Consider the following 14,930-nt stretch of genomic DNA (forward strand, 5'->3'; position numbering starts at 1 on the left):
TGGAGATGAGGTGCAGTTGCAGTGGATTCTGGGCTGGAGCTTGTGGCAGAAGCTGCGGGCTGTCACGCATTGGGCGATAGGTAACTTAGCACGTGATGAGCTGTAGGCGGTGAGCGCGAAAGATGCGTCTCCTTGTCGCCCACACGCGCCCGGCGGCGCGTCGTCGATCCTTCTTTGGGATGTTTAATTGACGGCCTTAGCACTGCTACTACTAAGTTACCACCACTACCATAACAACTACCATAAGGTACAGACAATACCTTACTTGCTGGCGTTCTCGCCTCCATTTATCCCTCCAGTTCTACTCCCCACTTCTCTTTCTCTTCCTCTTCCTCTCCCCCTCCCCTCTGTCTCCCTCCCTCCCTTTATTTCCCAAACAAAACTAGAGCCATTCCTCTAGCACTTTGTTTGTTCCTCTCTCATCGTTTTTAAATTCTCCACCTTCCTCAACCTCAACACCCTTTCATCTGATAATTCTTCACCCATACCCAAGCCCTCACTTAAGGCTTCACTTCACAACCTCCGTTCCAAACCACCATGTCGGTCGTCTCTCTCCTCGGCGTCAAGATTGTCAACAATCCCGCCCCCTTCACAGCGCCCTACCAATTCGAGATCACCTTCGAATGCCTTGAACAACTTCAAAAAGGTAAAAAAAAACAAATACTCTCTCCATACCTATCCACCTCCCTACAACCGCAGCCGCTAAATCTCTCCAACAAACTAGATCTGGAGTGGAAGCTCACCTACGTCGGTTCTGCCACCTCGTAAGCCCCCGGCCCCAAACACCCAATCCCATCTCCGATACTTCCTCCCAGACACTAACCCTCAGATTCCCAGCTCCGAATATGACCAAGAACTCGATTCGCTACTCGTGGGCCCCATCCCCGTGGGCGTCAACAAGTTCATCTTCGAAGCCGACCCGCCCGACCTGAAGCGCATCCCCACCTCAGAGATCCTGGGCGTGACCGTCATCCTCCTCACCTGCAGCTACGACGGTCGGGAGTTCGTGCGGGTGGGATACTACGTGAACAACGAGTACGATTCGGAGGAGCTCACCGCCGACCCGCCTGCCAAGCCCATCATCGAGCGCATCCGTCGCAACATCCTGGCGGAGAAGCCGCGTGTCACTCGATTTGCGATCAAGTGGTAAGTCGTCCTATAGCTCCTCACACTTTGCCGCGCCCGCGGCTAATGTTCTCCGTGCCAGGGACTCGGAGGAATCCGCCCCCGCCGAATACCCCCCCGACCAGCCGGATGCCGACCTCGTCGACGACAGCAACACATACGGTGCGGAGGAGGCCGAGCTGGAGGCCGCCCTGGTCAAGGAGCTCGAGGAAGCGGAGCGAACGGACCCCTCCCGCGGCGAGGACCAGGACATGGAGGGCGGGGAGGCCACCGCCGGGGACGAGGAGGACATCTCCGACGCGGAGAGTGAAGACATCGAAGACGAGAGTGACGACGACGAGGAGGAGCTCGACGAGGAAGAGGGCGGCGACGGCGACGAGGACATCGAGATGGGCGATGACTCGGAACCCAAAGATGAGGCGGCCGGCGGCGCCAGCAACAACCCCACCACCCACCATCAGCCGGAACTGATGGTCCACTAGATTGCATTCCCTCTTGCTTTGAGCCCTTCTCCATGGATTGTGGGTGTGCGTGTGGGCTTGGGCGTGAGAGTCGTTGATCTATTCTTTGCTTCTACTTGGTATCCTTCGAAATGATTTTACGATTAGGTTTGCGACGTGCTTCTTCTTTTTCGACGATACATCTTATCATATCATATTCCCATCCAAACCAAAAAAGGTTCCGCAGTATTTACTTGACATAGAAAGAACCAAAACCATAATTTGACCTTCCAGAAAGAAAACTTTCTCACATGCTCCCTTCCAAGCACCTCTAAACCCAACCCTTCCCGACTCGAAAATGAATAAAATCCAACCACTTACTATACAGTACAGTACAATACATTCCTCCCACCGGCCGCGGACAGAAAACAGCCCCCCCAAAAAGCAAGGAGAAGAATCAGATCAACGGGGGTGTCCCACGTACCCGTGGCAACTCCTCGACCCCTGACATCGGAACCACGCAAGGCTGAAGGGAAAGGGAGGGGGGGGGGGGGGAGTTGTCCCTAGAACTCAGCGCTGTACCGCACAGCACATCAACCAGCCCAGCCAGGGGGACTCAGTTTCTGTGTATGTGTACAGTACCGGTTGGGGGCTTGTAGGACCGGGTACCTCACCTTACACTCGCCGTCAACTTATCTTCTAGAAACTCTGGCGGTGCGGGGGGCTTCTGCTACCGTTGGGAAATTGGGCCGGAGAGGCCGGATTGTGGAGGGTTGAGGGGGTCGATTGCGTGAGAGTTCAAGCAATATGGAGAGAAGCAAATGGATAGGAGAGGGGGAGGGGGGCAGTTGCAGGCGAGATGTGCGGTGAGAGTGGGAAAGAGAGTGAAATGAAGAAGGGAAGACGGTGCGGTGGGTAAGTAAGGGTATACTGGACTTGGAAATGTAGTGCGTTTCCGCTATAGTATCGGTATGCATGTGCAGGTAGCTGGTAATCACCGACGGAAGAAGGAGTTCTTGCTAATATGTGGCCTTCGTGCTTGAGGCAGAAATGTAAATATCCCGGGGGACAAGTGGACCGCTGGGCTGGGCTGTACAGGAGTCCCTACGGTGCGTAGTGAGATTCTCCGGTTGTCGGAGTGCATGCGATTTTGATCTCAGAAATAATGGGACATGTGTGGTCGGAGGCAAATCCGCCAGAATAGGTACAATGCTTAGTATGTTTCGATGCATGTATAGTCCAAGGTTAAGCTTCTCGGGAATATCTGGAAGTCATCTATTCATGAAATTGCCCCTTCCTGCTAAGGAACACAAACACCATTCAACGCCGACAAAAGCTGGGTATGAATAACTAGAGCCCAATATCAGGTTATTGAGAAACACAATTCTTTTCTCCTCATAGGTTGAAGGTGACGACCAGGAAAGCGGTTTAGAGACCGAATTTGGAACTGAGGGCTGTGGTCACTCTGTCAGTATGGCCTAGCATATTTCCAGGTCAAGGTGTACTTACCGCCCATCACAGCCTTCCGTTTCTGGGTCTGGACGAATTTGTTGACATCTCGAGCCCAGTTGCTGCTGCTCTCTTCCAATCGTTCCATCTGGTCACCAGCTAGATTGAGCCGCTCTGTACGCTCCGTGACCTGACGTTGCATGTAGGACCAGTATCCCTCCTGATTGCCTGAGTCTGAAGACTGGTTGGTGTTTGTCCTGCCTTCTCTGAATGCCTTTCGACGCTCCTGTTCGTCCAACCGCATCTGTTCCTGCATGCGTTTTGAGGGTGGGCGATCGGGACCACCAACTAGAGAATGCTGTTAGTTTTCATGCACAAAATAAGATAGAGATATACCCACTAAGTAAGTCCATGTCGGCCGGCGAGATGTACTGTGTGCCGGAGATCCATTGGATATTCGTGATCGTTGGTCGGGGTGGAACGACTGCTTGAGGATTGTACAATTGGTCCTCAGAAGGTCGGCTGTGATATAGATTAATAACTTGTGTACGGAGAATAAATGCCTTCGGGTCAACTCACAGGCCAGTTCCTGCCCCCCAGACGTTAAACAACCCCACTTCTGAAGGGCTTGTCCAGACCATGACGGTGCCATTAGAGGAGACACTAGCATCGGCAAGTCGTCTCATGTCGGCAATCTGATTGATCGGGCTGCAACCGATCTCTTTGAGTCCGGGGATAGAGAAGGCCCGTGTGTTTCCGTCGCCAAAAAGACCAACAAGGCTATAGCCGCGGCCCTCAATCTTGACTACCGTAGCAGAATCACAGAGGTAATCGTCCCAAGACCTATGAGCGCCCTTGGATGTCGCAGGCTTGAAAATTCGACACCCTGACACCGTCACGGCAACCACTACTCCATTCACTCTGATGCCGTTGCGAAGGCCCCCAACAGCGTTAGGAGAAGCCGAAGCAGGATTGCCGCTGTCAGCATTGATTGGAATGATGTTGATGACCTTATCATCTAGTAAGCTTGCACCAGCAAAGACTGCCGAGTAGGTACCATTATCCGCTGGTAAGATCTTGAAAGTCGCCAGGTTACCTTTACTGGTACCCACAAAGCAGCAGATACTTGAGTAGTCTAGGAAGATCATCAGCCATCCAAGCGCGCGTGAACTGTTTTTAGAAACAGCTTACCTTCTCCTTCGAGTGTAAGCACCCCGAACTCGATACATGTGGGCCACTCTGGAGAGGAAGACTCGGAGCTGCGCTGTTTGAAGAAGCTGCTTCTCTTGTTTGCCTTCAGCAACTCCGAAAAATGGGCTGTGTGGATAATCGCCGGCCCGCGCAAGTCAATGATTGCTAGACTTCCGCTTTCGAAACCGACTGCGACAAACCCAACCTGGCTGTGTTTCAAAGCAGTCACTGGTCCCTGTTGCATGTTGAGGAGGGTGAGGGGAAGAATGCCTTGCTTGAGCCCAGGATCAACCCGATGAGTGATCGAGGTCAACTTACCGGGCCCTTCATTGGCACCTGGGGGCTGCTCACTTCCGAAATTCTTGTTGCTTCCCCAGCGGAAGACAACAAGCTCACCAGTTCTGAGACCTACAGACAGCTCACCCGTTGAACCACTTAGAGACATCTCAGTGACTTCGACGTTGCCCACACGACCTACTGCGCGGGCCAAGTCCACTTGTATGATCTCTCCGTTTTCAACTTCGTCATCAATGCCTCCGTCCCAAATGCGGATAGTGCCATCCGCATGGGCGGTGGTGATGATGTTTCGATCTTCGAAGCGTTTCAGTGCTTTCTTGGCCTCTGCGCCGCCCAAGAGGAACTTAGGCCCCTGTGACCTGCGCTCTTTCAAGCCCAACCAAGCAGAGCGATCAACTGCAGTTAATGTCGCCTTGGTCACGAACGGGTGCACGAAAGACAGGTATGGGTGAAGCATATTTGTAGGTGTGATAGGGTGTCCAGTCGGGAAGCTCATGGTGATCAGTTCTCCCGAGGACAAGCGGGCAATCAGGGCAATGGGGTCATGGGCGCCACCAAAATAAGGAGTGCTGCGTGGAATAGGGCAAAAGTCGACCACCTCACCTCCAGGTGGGGTGGGTAGGACCGAGACACGTCTTGGAGATTCGAAGTACTTCGAAATCATAGGCCAGGTAGACGTTTGATAGTTCGGAGTAGGGCCCAGATCCAAAAAGGTGAGGCCCTTGAGGGACTCGGCCTTGGGCCGGCCACCGGCAATCAAAAGCCCACTGTCATCACCGTTGTCCTTGACACACCACGCGACGTGTGTGATCGGATCCTTGAACCCAGTGGCTCCCGCCGAAGAAGGCCTTTCGGGACTTACGCCTGGCTGATCAACATTGGGGGTGTCAATGGACCGAGCCATCACCTTGCGACCGTCCTTCGAATCCCAGAAAACCAGGCTGTTGTCATCATGAACCGTCAAAACGAAGATGCCATTCGGGTGCCAGAGAGCCTGGGACAACCTGGGTCTGCGCAAGTCCGAAATCGGTACGTCCGCATTCCCACCCAGCGCGCCTGGAGGCACTTCATATTCGAAGTATTTCTGTGCGACGTTTTGTTTGAAAGAGAAGGTCACTGCGCCGTCCGGATACCCGACCAAGATCTTGCCAATGTCGCGAGGAGAAAAGGCGAGACTAATTACCGGACACATACGCGTCCGCGCATTGCGTTGAGCCCACAGATTCGGTACCCTGAAGGGCGTCAAGGTTTCACGATCCAGATCGTATGCGATAATGTCGCCTGGCATATGTCATCAGAAAAGGAATCACACGTGAATCCTAGCGGAGGTCGTACCATTCTGCAAACCAATGAAAGCATAGTCGAGACTCGGGTCGGTTAATAACGCACTCGCATGGCTCGGAGGTGCATACGAAACCAATGTCTTGCCGGTCTCAAGGGAGAAGATTGTGATTTCACTTTTCGAGTCGACACTAACGAGCTTGTCGGCGCAAAACTGAATGTGTTTCGCAGAGGCTTTGCGAGGCAACGAGAAGATGACCGATACGCGCCGTTGACCAAACACGTAGATCTGACCATGTCCAAACTGGGTATCACTGGTTCCGACTGCAAGGAGGGACTGAATCGGGTCGTAGGCAATAGCACTGACTTGAGAGTTGATACCGCAGCGAGCGAACTGGTAGATTGAAAAAGACTCGTTAGCATATACAATTCAATAGTAAAAGGTCCGCAGTAGGCTTCAGCAGTGGGAAAAGTGGAAGGCATATCCGGCATAGACGACGTACATCATCGAGGGCGAAGAGGTCCGGCGACAACCCTTCGGAAAAGTCCTTCTGGATGCCGGCCTGTTTCCCTCTCAGGAAGTGCGCCATTCTCACAGAGTTGGAAAAATGGAGAATGGGCAGTGAAGGTTGAACGTGGATAGAGATAGGATATAGAATAGAAAATAGGAACAAAGACCAGCGGCGACCCCACGAAGGTAGGGATCAAGTCAAGGGCAAGGTCATTACCGCGGGGAAGAAAAGCAAAGGTTCCAAGTTGACTGACGGCATTAAGGCTGATTGATTGATTGCCTTATGGGCGGCGGTCCGGGGCGGGGCAAACTGGATCACCCGCCCGCCCTACACTAGCCGCTCCCAGTTACGGTGCGATAACTATCTAGACGTAGTCACTGAGTAAACATGTGATGATCAATTACAGCTAGTAGGTCTAGTTCTCCTGTCATTGTTCGCCTGCTGGATAATTTCCCTATATTTACAAAGAAGGTATAGCTATCGAGTAGAAGTGTATAATGGCTGCTCATTCAATTTCATTCCTGCTTCACCGGACTCATAAATCTTACTCCGTAACTTATTTTGTATGAATCACTTAGGCAGCAACAATATGTTCTTCCCACTCACTGCCAAGGAAAACAGTACTCCCGTAGATAATCTTGATGTCGGACTTCAAATCACCGGAGATTCCTTCACGGTAGAATATCCATAATTGGCTTTTATGGACACCGGCCCTATGCGATTTGGAATGCTTGCTACACCTAGATCGTGGTGTTTCAAACTGTTTCAAACAAGGGTCTTTCGAAGATCTGCGCTCTGTATAGTTCTTGCTATATACAAACAAAGGATAGTCTAAGAACACGAGCATTCAAGTCATGCAATCATCATCCCAACCTGCTGATAGTCAGGAGTGTAGCGACCGAGGAGAACAGAGCTGATAGTTGCCAGTCAGTTTACTCCTGGCACATCATCGAGCCCCTTTAATGGCACTCATTTCTGCCAAGGTCGTCGTTAGCCGTCTCCTCGCCTCCATCTCAGCAGTCATGTCTTTGTCGCGGTAATAGTGTATTGTGATGTTGTGGACAGAGCGGTAGCAAGCATAACTGCACCGATCATTAGCTTCCTTCCATGATGTTGAATGGAGCCGGAGTCACCTACAGTAATTGACGAGTCACCTGTGACTCGCTCTTCGTAAGTCGAGTGCCAAAGCCTTCGAGCATGGCAGGCGAAGGATCCTCGAAAACCTCGGCCATATATATGTCACCCCACAATGCATGGCCAAAGCCCGTCACTCCAGACAGTTTTCTAGATGCCGGATCCAGAAATACTTGTGACGGACGGCCTAGGCCAATCACTACCAACCGTGGTAGGGTGACTTCTTCCAGTGCATATGACAAGCGGCGAACGTGATGCCTAATCTCAGAATAGGGGAGATGAACAAAAGCATCTTCTGAGTCTCGCAGAATGTCCTCGAAGAGCACGACAAAAGCGTCCCTCCAGGAGAGCTTTCCCCGCCCACAGGCCACCTGCTCCAGCGAGCCGAAAGAGTTCGAAAGGGGCTGTCCGATTTGTTGGACCAGCGACCCCAGATCTCTGTCCAGTTTTCGGCGTTCTTGCGTCGTGAGTCGGGGTCCCATCTCCTTCAAGGTCATGCCTGTGACATAATGTCTGACTAAGAAGGCAGACCCAAAAGGGTCACCTTGAAAGCCATAATGTACAAACGATGGCACATATGGAGTTGCACTCTGCCCTAGAATGGACAGAGCTCGTGCTTCCGTCTCAAGCAGGAGCTGTTCTCGCCGTAAAAGAGGTGTTGTCGATCGAGGTGGACATTTCAGAAGCCATTGGTCTCCATTTGAAAGTATCAGGAGACTGACGGAATGTAGATGACCCTCCAGAGGATATACCTCTTGAATCTGGACCGAAGGCGGAAAGTGCCGTTGGAGCACTGAACCAATAGTATTTGTACGTGGGGGTTCAACCTTGCAAGTTGGCGAGACAGAGAAAGAAGGTGACATGATGGAAGGAGAGGGAGGGATGAATGAAGAAAAGCCAACAAGTCCCATCAGGCTCTATAACTTTCTTATAACATCATAAGCGTCGTGATCTGTAATATCGATCGGACACCGTGCAAACATTGCAGCTTTTAGTAAGAGGGGTGCGAGAGGGGTATTGTTCTTTGGCAGGCAGAAGAACCGGAGATGTTCTCCTGGCAATGGGTGGCAGACAGTCGATGGTTAGGTTAAGCCAGAGCCAGCATGCTTTGCTGGCCAGAAAGCCTGTTGTTGCCCTGCAAGATTTACGGTATCTCCTCGCTTGATTAACCGGAATATATACAACTCTGTTCTGCAACCAGGGGCGCAGGAGACTGGCAAGAGACTGGCAAGAGTCTCCGGTAGTTTGGGGGCATTATTTCCCCATTGGAGCAGATTAAGCGAGTTGGAGGATTTGCGCAATGCGTCCATGGTGAATGGAAGTAGATGTAAGTCCGAAAGACTCCAATGCGATAGAGGAGTACTGGAGTACTGGAGTAATGGAGTACTAGTAAAAGAGAGAGGGTCTGAGTCTGAGTAAGGTTCGGCCTCGCGGGCTCGCCTAACTCTCCCGCTCTGAGAAAGGCGCCATGCAGGTGAAACGGGCCCCGCCCAATCATAGCACCGCTTTACCGAATGCAATATCGCGGAAGGATCTGCCGGCTCCAGCCCTCAGGCTTTCGCTTCAAAGAGTGCGGAATTGCTGATGAACTGGACACTTGATCGTGATGCTAAACAACGATCAGGAATCTATCCCCGGCTCTAGTCTTGTTTCTGGTCTTTGCAATGGAGTCGACTGCAAGCCATTACCTCGCAATGACTTATGGTTGGCTCCTCCGGTTCATCCAGAATACTACGGTGTCACCAGTAGATTGAACTATATTAATGTACACATGCACACACTGCACTAGTAGGACTAGATCAGCCTGGGCAAGAGTGACAGCAATGTTTCCATTCGGTCGGGTTTGGAGGAAGCTACTGGTACTCTTCTACTAAACTGAACTTCACTCGACCTGTCAGGTAGAAGGTCCCTTGCGTGCTATGGGTCTCTGCCTGCAACATCGCTTTGCATGTCCATCATTGATCTAGTCTAGTCGGAGACGGACCGTCGCTGCAACTGGAAGTTTGGTTCAGGTTCCCTGGGGCGTGAGCTTCACCGATTGCCCCATGTTTGTGACCCTTCGATCTAACAGAATGTGGAATGTGGACTCGCCGGCTTGTGGATGCTGTTAGAGGGAGGAAAAAATCCTTCGGTTGACTTCCCTAACTTGGGCAACTGACGACTTTCCAACAATGTTTTCAAACCATTGACAAACGGAATTACCACTCTCCAGACAAATCCCGCAAAAAACTTATATTGGGCTCACTACATCCGCAATTAGATCCCCATATATCCGAGAGCGCCAACTCTGTGATGATAAGACGTATGCGCACTTGTTGTGCTCGACGAGTCCCAAGCGACTGTAAGCTAAGCCAGCATGAATCAGTCAAAGCAGTGCAGTCACTGCAGCCTGACGCGTCCCCTCGTATTGACTGCATCGCTCATCACCGTGACTTTCGGCTTACGTGCCAGAGACATAAGCTTACGTCGAATACGAGTCCGGGTAAGGCGTCCGATTTCACCGTTCAATCCGTCCGGATCATCCCAGCGATTTCCGAGCATCTCCCCAGTTTCAAGAGTCACTTGTCATGAGCGACGCCATTTTGTAGTTCGAATAATAGTCATTTGTTGCTTCCAAAATTGGTTTCTAGAGAGATGTCCGAGCTGTTTCGGACAAGGTCGTTCAACAGACCTATCTGATACGATGCTGGCTCTAGACTTCAGAAGTCTCAGTCTCAACAACCTGCGCTGCTGCAGTTGGAGTATATAGTTCGGCCAGGTTATACCGTTTCAACTGCTCATAATCGCTTCCTGCGACACCGATACCAATAACATTCTGTGGCATGGAATGTTAACCATGAGGACCTGAAGTGCATTTGTTTTCTCAAGGCTTACCTGGATAACCATGACGTTGATGAGTATATCATAGTTCTTGAGATCAACGGGGTGTTCAGTACCAACGACATCAGCAACTGTCTTAATCACTGTGTCCCTGTTGAACTTTTTGTTGCTTCTTACGACTGGCCGGATGGCGTACTGGAGATGTCATGGCTTAGTACGTTCTCGTGGGTTTCGGAGCGAGGGCCACTGCAGCAACAACAACAACAACGTACCTTCTTCGGAGGACCCCCAGAGTGAAAGGTAGATTTAAGGACCTCGCGCGCGAAAGACTCCAGTTCGACACTGAGAGTCTTGCGAACCGATTTGACAGGAGTCATGCGTTGAATGAACCGAGAGCGCTTCTTTTCGGGATGAGCGTGGGCATCAAGGCACAATTGATGTACCATCTGCTCTGGATCAATGGACTTGTCAAATCGAATGAACGATACTAGCAGAATCAGTAATTAGCGATATGAACGATTTCATATGGAGGTCAAACGCACGACATGGTAAGTCCATTCGAATTGCTTGGAACGGACGAGACTTGGCTTGGCTGGGCTTCAGCCCTTCGACCTCCTTTTTGATCATCGCCTCGATGTCATCTTCATCCGAGTCGGACTTGTCTCCATCGTCGACTTTCTCGGTCCCTTCGATGCTCTGAATGACAGAGCATGTTAGACAGTGTTCACGGCTCTCAGATGGGAGGGATGCCAGCCACAGAGAAGCGGGGAAGACCCCGCTCGACAGGGCCGGGATAACACGTACCTGTGTAAACAAATCCACAGCCTCCGACAGACACTTGGACTCTTTTCCGATGTCGCAACTCACAAAAACACCCCAGTCACCACCCTCGATCCCTGCTTTATTGCCTGGCTTGCGCCATTGACCACCACCACCACCCTAAGCTGTGCGTTAGATAGGAGATTAGGAAAATCATGAAGTCCATGGGCTGACTTTGGTGGCAATGTGTTCCAAGGGTGCGAACCTTTCTTTTCTTAGACGACTGAGCCGACATGTTATCAGGCATGGACCGTTTTCCCTTTCCAGCCATGCGCAGTTGTCAGACACTGGATTGTCGTCGGTGTTTCACGAAGGATCACTTTCGCCAACGAATCAAGCACCTTTCTAGAGATGGGATCAGTGCGGGAAGCGAGCCTTGGTCGCCGGAATTACGCGTGATAATGAGATTCTAGATGCATGCATCAACTTCTTGCCTGGAGAAAGCGATAAGCAGGAAAGATCAAGGCGGCGGGGCATCCAAAATTCCATTTTGGGACTAGCGCAGGGAGAGCAACAGCGAGATCGTCATTCCATTTCCGGCTCGAACCATTTACCATTCACTGGAAGGTGGAGTGATTGACGGCTTGTTCTCGGCCGGACGGGTCACTGCAACCACCTGGCAACGTGCGAGTATGTCCGTCCGTTTGTCGTACTTTACCATCGAACCACTGGACTTTCCGATCCGACATCGTGCCAGGGTCAACTGCATTCCCTATGGCTACAGCCCGCGGTCATGTCTCGGGTAGCCCGGCGTTTGAGCACCTGAGAGTGGATATGGATATGGATAGCACGGTACTTGTAGTCAAAAAGGTGGTAACACAAGAGTGAATTTCCAGCTAATAGCTATGCCCATTCAGCATGACATCACGCTATCTTCATGACGTACAACCAACCAACTCCAGAACTCTTCCACTACTATTTATGCTCCCCCTCTTCCGCGTAAACATTCAACCTTCCCTCTCATACACTGTTCATACCTTTTTCTCATATCTTCAATTACCTTCCAACTACTGTTCGTCTCGTTGGCTTTCGCGATGACAACTAACGAGATCGTCACCCGAGAGCTCAAGAAGCCTATCACTGTCGCTGAGTATCTCTTCCACCGTCTCCACGAGGTGGGGGTCCGCTCAGTGCACGGTGTTCCCGGTGAGCTGCCTACCACAAGCCTTGCTTCCTGCTCTCCTTCTAATCTCGTCGCACTTCCATAGGTGACTACAATCTCGCAGCTCTAGACTATCTGCCAAAGTGCGGTCTCAACTGGGTGGGTAATTGCAATGAGCTCAATGCTGGTACGGTTACTCTCCTGGAACTCGCACCTTCATCCTCTGTGGTGTCAGACTAACAAGGTTGCAGGTTACGCTGCGGATGGTTATGCCCGAGTCAATGGTATTAGTGCCTTGATCACTACCTTTGGAGTTGGCGAGCTGTCAGCCCTCAACGCCATTGCTGGCGCTTACTCTGAGTTCGTGCCTATCGTTCACATCGTGGGTCAGCCCAGCTCTCAATCCCAGAAAGATGGAATGTTGCTCCATCACACTCTCGGCAACGGCGACTTCGACGTCTTCACCAAGATGAACACCGGGGTCTCCTGCTCAATTGCCCGCCTGACCGAGACTCTTGAGGTCGCAACTCTGATTGACAACGCCATTCGCGAATGCTGGACCCGCAGTCGTCCCGTCTACATCACGCTGCCTACCGATATGATTACGAAGCAGGTTGAAGGCGAGAGACTCAACACGAAGCTGGACCTGTCCCTTCCCGCCAATGAAACCGAGAAGGAAGACTACGTGGTCGACGTTGTTTTGAAATACCTCCATGCCGCAAAGAAGCCCGTCATTCTGGTTGATGCCTGTGCTATTCGCCACCGTGTTCTCGATGAAGTTCACGATCTGATGGAGGCTTCTGGTCTGCCCACGTTCGTGGCACCAATGGGCAAGGGTGCCGTGGACGAGACGCGACCCAACTATGGAGGAGTCTACGCCGGAACGGGTTCGAACGCAGGTGTGCGCGAACAAGTCGAATCCTCGGATCTTATCTTGAGCATCGGTGCCATCAAGTCTGATTTCAACACCAGTGGATTCACGTACCGTATCGGACAGCTCAACACCATCGATTTCCACAGCAACTACGTGCGCGTGCGTTACTCCGAATACCCTAACATCAACATGAAGGGGGTCTTGCGCAAGGTCATCCAGAAGCTGGGTAAAGTGAATGCGGAGCCGGTTCCGCACCTCTCCAACGCACTGCCCGAGGAAGAGAAGACTTCTTCAGCCACCGAGATCACTCACCAGTGGTTGTGGCCCAAGGTCGGACAGTGGCTTAAGGAAAACGACATTGTCATCACCGAGACTGGTACGGCGAACTTCGGTATCTGGGAGACCCGATTCCCCGCCAATGTCACCGCTATCAGCCAAGTCCTTTGGGGCAGCATTGGATACTCGGTTGGCGCCTGCCAGGGTGCTGCTCTGGCGGCTAAAGAGCTTGGCAATCGTCGCACTGTCCTCTTCGTTGGCGATGGTAGTCTCCAGCTTACGGTGCAGGAGTTGAGCACCATGATCCGAAACAACCTCAACCCCATCATGTAAGCGTGCTTTTCAATCCAGCTGTTTGCTACGTAACACTGACAAGCCAACCAGTTTCGTCATCTGCAACAACGGCTACACCATTGAACGATACATCCACGGCTGGGACGAGAGCTACAACGACATTCAACCCTGGGATCACAAGGCTCTGCCGACCGTTTTCGGAGCCAAGGACAAGTATACCGGCCACAAGGTCACCACTCGCGACGAACTGAAGCAGCTCTTCGCGAACGAGGAATTCAACTCGGCTCCGCACTTGCAGGTAAGTCTTAATTCAAGTCCAAGATACCTTAATCCACCGCAATCACTGACCACACCCCACAGTTGGTTGAGCTTCACATGCCCAGGGATGATGCCCCCGCCGCGCTGAAGATCACCGCCGAAGCGGCTGCTGCGAGAAACAAGTAATGATTATGACCACGAACCGCCAATCGAGCAACTCGCCCGCCGTCTTTCCCGCTCCACGATCCGTTGGTTGCATTCCAAGTTGGAAAAGAAGTGACCTTATTTCGAGCAAAGCAGTTTCACGTGGCGTGACGAGACTGACCAAGATCCAGCCGATTCAAGGACCCAGTAGACACAGCCAATTGCATGCAGAAAGCTGTGGTTCCGTTACATCGAATTTTTCAATATGTATTTTAATGATAATGACAACAATCCACGATGAGTTAGTATTAGTTTCTCCATTGTAAAGGTTACGTTGTAGATGGTGGGCTTCTATCACAGTTTGGATAACAGTTGAAGAACCCTTTGGGTGGTGACTTATCGGGAGACGGCGTTCCAAGTTGTTCGAGAATCACCAAAATCAGTTTTTAAGTTTGTAGTCCGGTCCAGATCTCCGCGGCCATCCCGCATCTACGCATATTTCGTCCGGAGAGATGCCTGAACCATACTTCTTTAAAAGCCGAACCTGACCGAATCTCCTTGCATTCTTGTCTTTTAATAAAGAAAATGCGGGCTAGAACAGCCTGATCAAGTGTCCGGATCCCCCGCTTTGTATAACATCTCCCAAGGTTGTGGTGACGTTGTTGGTCGTATTCCGTCTTACAAGCAGGGCATTACGAGCGCTATGGGCATCATACATTGATTAAAGATCCTTTGTACAGTACCGTCCCCCGCAATTACGCATTCAGCCGAGAAGGGGAAAAGAGAAGGTCTAGGCTACCATGTCAATGGGATATAAGCAGAACGTAGAGATTGCCCCTCACCTCACCACTCTGTCAGCCTCTTCGCGCGCATCAATCACCTCACCTACTGCTTTGCTGCACTGATACAAGCAC

At 51.5% G+C, this 14,930-nt stretch overlaps 5 protein-coding genes across 5 annotated transcripts; 2 read left to right on the plus strand and 3 right to left on the minus strand.

Annotated features, from left to right (window-relative positions):
* The first annotated feature begins 195 nt into the window (after nt 1-195).
* asf1 (nucleosome assembly factor ASF1) lies at nt 196-1,858 on the plus strand. The gene is made up of 4 exons (XM_025646914.1): nt 196-646; nt 725-764; nt 838-1,146; nt 1,208-1,858. Exons 1-4 carry the CDS (start codon nt 538-540, stop codon nt 1,605-1,607), a joined length of 858 nt encoding a protein of 285 aa, XP_025506148.1. The 5' UTR covers nt 196-537; the 3' UTR covers nt 1,608-1,858.
* An 835-nt stretch (nt 1,859-2,693) lies between these two features.
* BO66DRAFT_390027 (putative SNARE-dependent exocytosis protein (Sro7)) lies at nt 2,694-6,527 on the minus strand. The gene is made up of 7 exons (XM_025646915.1): nt 6,287-6,527; nt 5,838-6,177; nt 4,206-5,783; nt 3,594-4,149; nt 3,415-3,536; nt 3,075-3,362; nt 2,694-3,019 (listed from the first exon to the last, which is right to left on the minus strand). Exons 1-7 carry the CDS (start codon nt 6,371-6,373, stop codon nt 2,994-2,996), a joined length of 2,997 nt encoding a protein of 998 aa, XP_025506149.1. The 5' UTR covers nt 6,374-6,527; the 3' UTR covers nt 2,694-2,993.
* A 318-nt stretch (nt 6,528-6,845) lies between these two features.
* Nucleotides 6,846-8,383, minus strand: BO66DRAFT_390028 (phosphotransferase family protein). The gene is made up of 2 exons (XM_025646916.1): nt 7,433-8,383; nt 6,846-7,377 (listed from the first exon to the last, which is right to left on the minus strand). Exons 1-2 carry the CDS (start codon nt 8,290-8,292, stop codon nt 7,242-7,244), a joined length of 996 nt encoding a protein of 331 aa, XP_025506150.1. The 5' UTR covers nt 8,293-8,383; the 3' UTR covers nt 6,846-7,241.
* Nucleotides 8,384-10,121: 1,738 nt separating this feature from the next.
* Nucleotides 10,122-11,339, minus strand: BO66DRAFT_317628 (THUMP domain-containing protein; the record flags this gene model as incomplete). Its single annotated transcript, XM_025643569.1, has 6 exons — nt 10,122-10,244; nt 10,304-10,444; nt 10,522-10,736; nt 10,792-10,945; nt 11,054-11,188; nt 11,274-11,339. The coding sequence occupies 6 exons, from the start codon at nt 11,337-11,339 to the stop codon at nt 10,122-10,124; spliced, it is 834 nt and encodes a 277-aa protein (XP_025506151.1).
* Nucleotides 11,340-11,674: 335 nt separating this feature from the next.
* On the plus strand, nt 11,675-14,294 carry BO66DRAFT_369556 (alpha-keto acid decarboxylase family protein). Its single transcript, XM_025645378.1, has 5 exons — nt 11,675-12,214; nt 12,277-12,357; nt 12,422-13,649; nt 13,705-13,912; nt 13,975-14,294. Exons 1-5 carry the CDS (start codon nt 12,103-12,105, stop codon nt 14,056-14,058), a joined length of 1,713 nt encoding a protein of 570 aa, XP_025506152.1. The 5' UTR covers nt 11,675-12,102; the 3' UTR covers nt 14,059-14,294.
* The last annotated feature ends 636 nt before the right edge of the window (nt 14,295-14,930 follow it).

The sequence above is a fragment of the Aspergillus aculeatinus genome, assembly GCF_003184765.1.
Source record: "Aspergillus aculeatinus CBS 121060 unplaced genomic scaffold BO66scaffold_12, whole genome shotgun sequence".
In the NCBI taxonomy this organism is placed as follows: Eukaryota; Fungi; Ascomycota; class Eurotiomycetes; order Eurotiales; family Aspergillaceae; genus Aspergillus; species Aspergillus aculeatinus.

Coding starts and splice junctions, on each gene's coding strand:
- asf1 (XM_025646914.1), top strand. CDS start 538: ATGTCGGTCGTCTCTCTCCTCGGCGTCAAGATTGTCAACAATCCCGCC. Junction 765..837: donor TACGTCGGTTCTGCCACCTC/GTAAGCCCCCGG, acceptor TCAGATTCCCAG/CTCCGAATATGACCAAGAAC. Junction 1,147..1,207: donor ACTCGATTTGCGATCAAGTG/GTAAGTCGTCCT, acceptor TCTCCGTGCCAG/GGACTCGGAGGAATCCGCCC.
- BO66DRAFT_390027 (XM_025646915.1), bottom strand. CDS start 6,373: ATGGCGCACTTCCTGAGAGGGAAACAGGCCGGCATCCAGAAGGACTTT. Junction 5,784..5,837: donor TTTCATTGGTTTGCAGAATG/GTACGACCTCCG, acceptor GACATATGCCAG/GCGACATTATCGCATACGAT. Junction 4,150..4,205: donor GCTTACACTCGAAGGAGAAG/GTAAGCTGTTTC, acceptor TGATCTTCCTAG/ACTACTCAAGTATCTGCTGC.
- BO66DRAFT_390028 (XM_025646916.1), bottom strand. CDS start 8,292: ATGTCACCTTCTTTCTCTGTCTCGCCAACTTGCAAGGTTGAACCCCCA. Junction 7,378..7,432: donor CAGGTGACTCGTCAATTACT/GTAGGTGACTCC, acceptor TGATCGGTGCAG/TTATGCTTGCTACCGCTCTG.
- BO66DRAFT_369556 (XM_025645378.1), top strand. CDS start 12,103: ATGACAACTAACGAGATCGTCACCCGAGAGCTCAAGAAGCCTATCACT. Junction 12,358..12,421: donor TTGCAATGAGCTCAATGCTG/GTACGGTTACTC, acceptor ACAAGGTTGCAG/GTTACGCTGCGGATGGTTAT. Junction 13,913..13,974: donor ACTCGGCTCCGCACTTGCAG/GTAAGTCTTAAT, acceptor CACACCCCACAG/TTGGTTGAGCTTCACATGCC.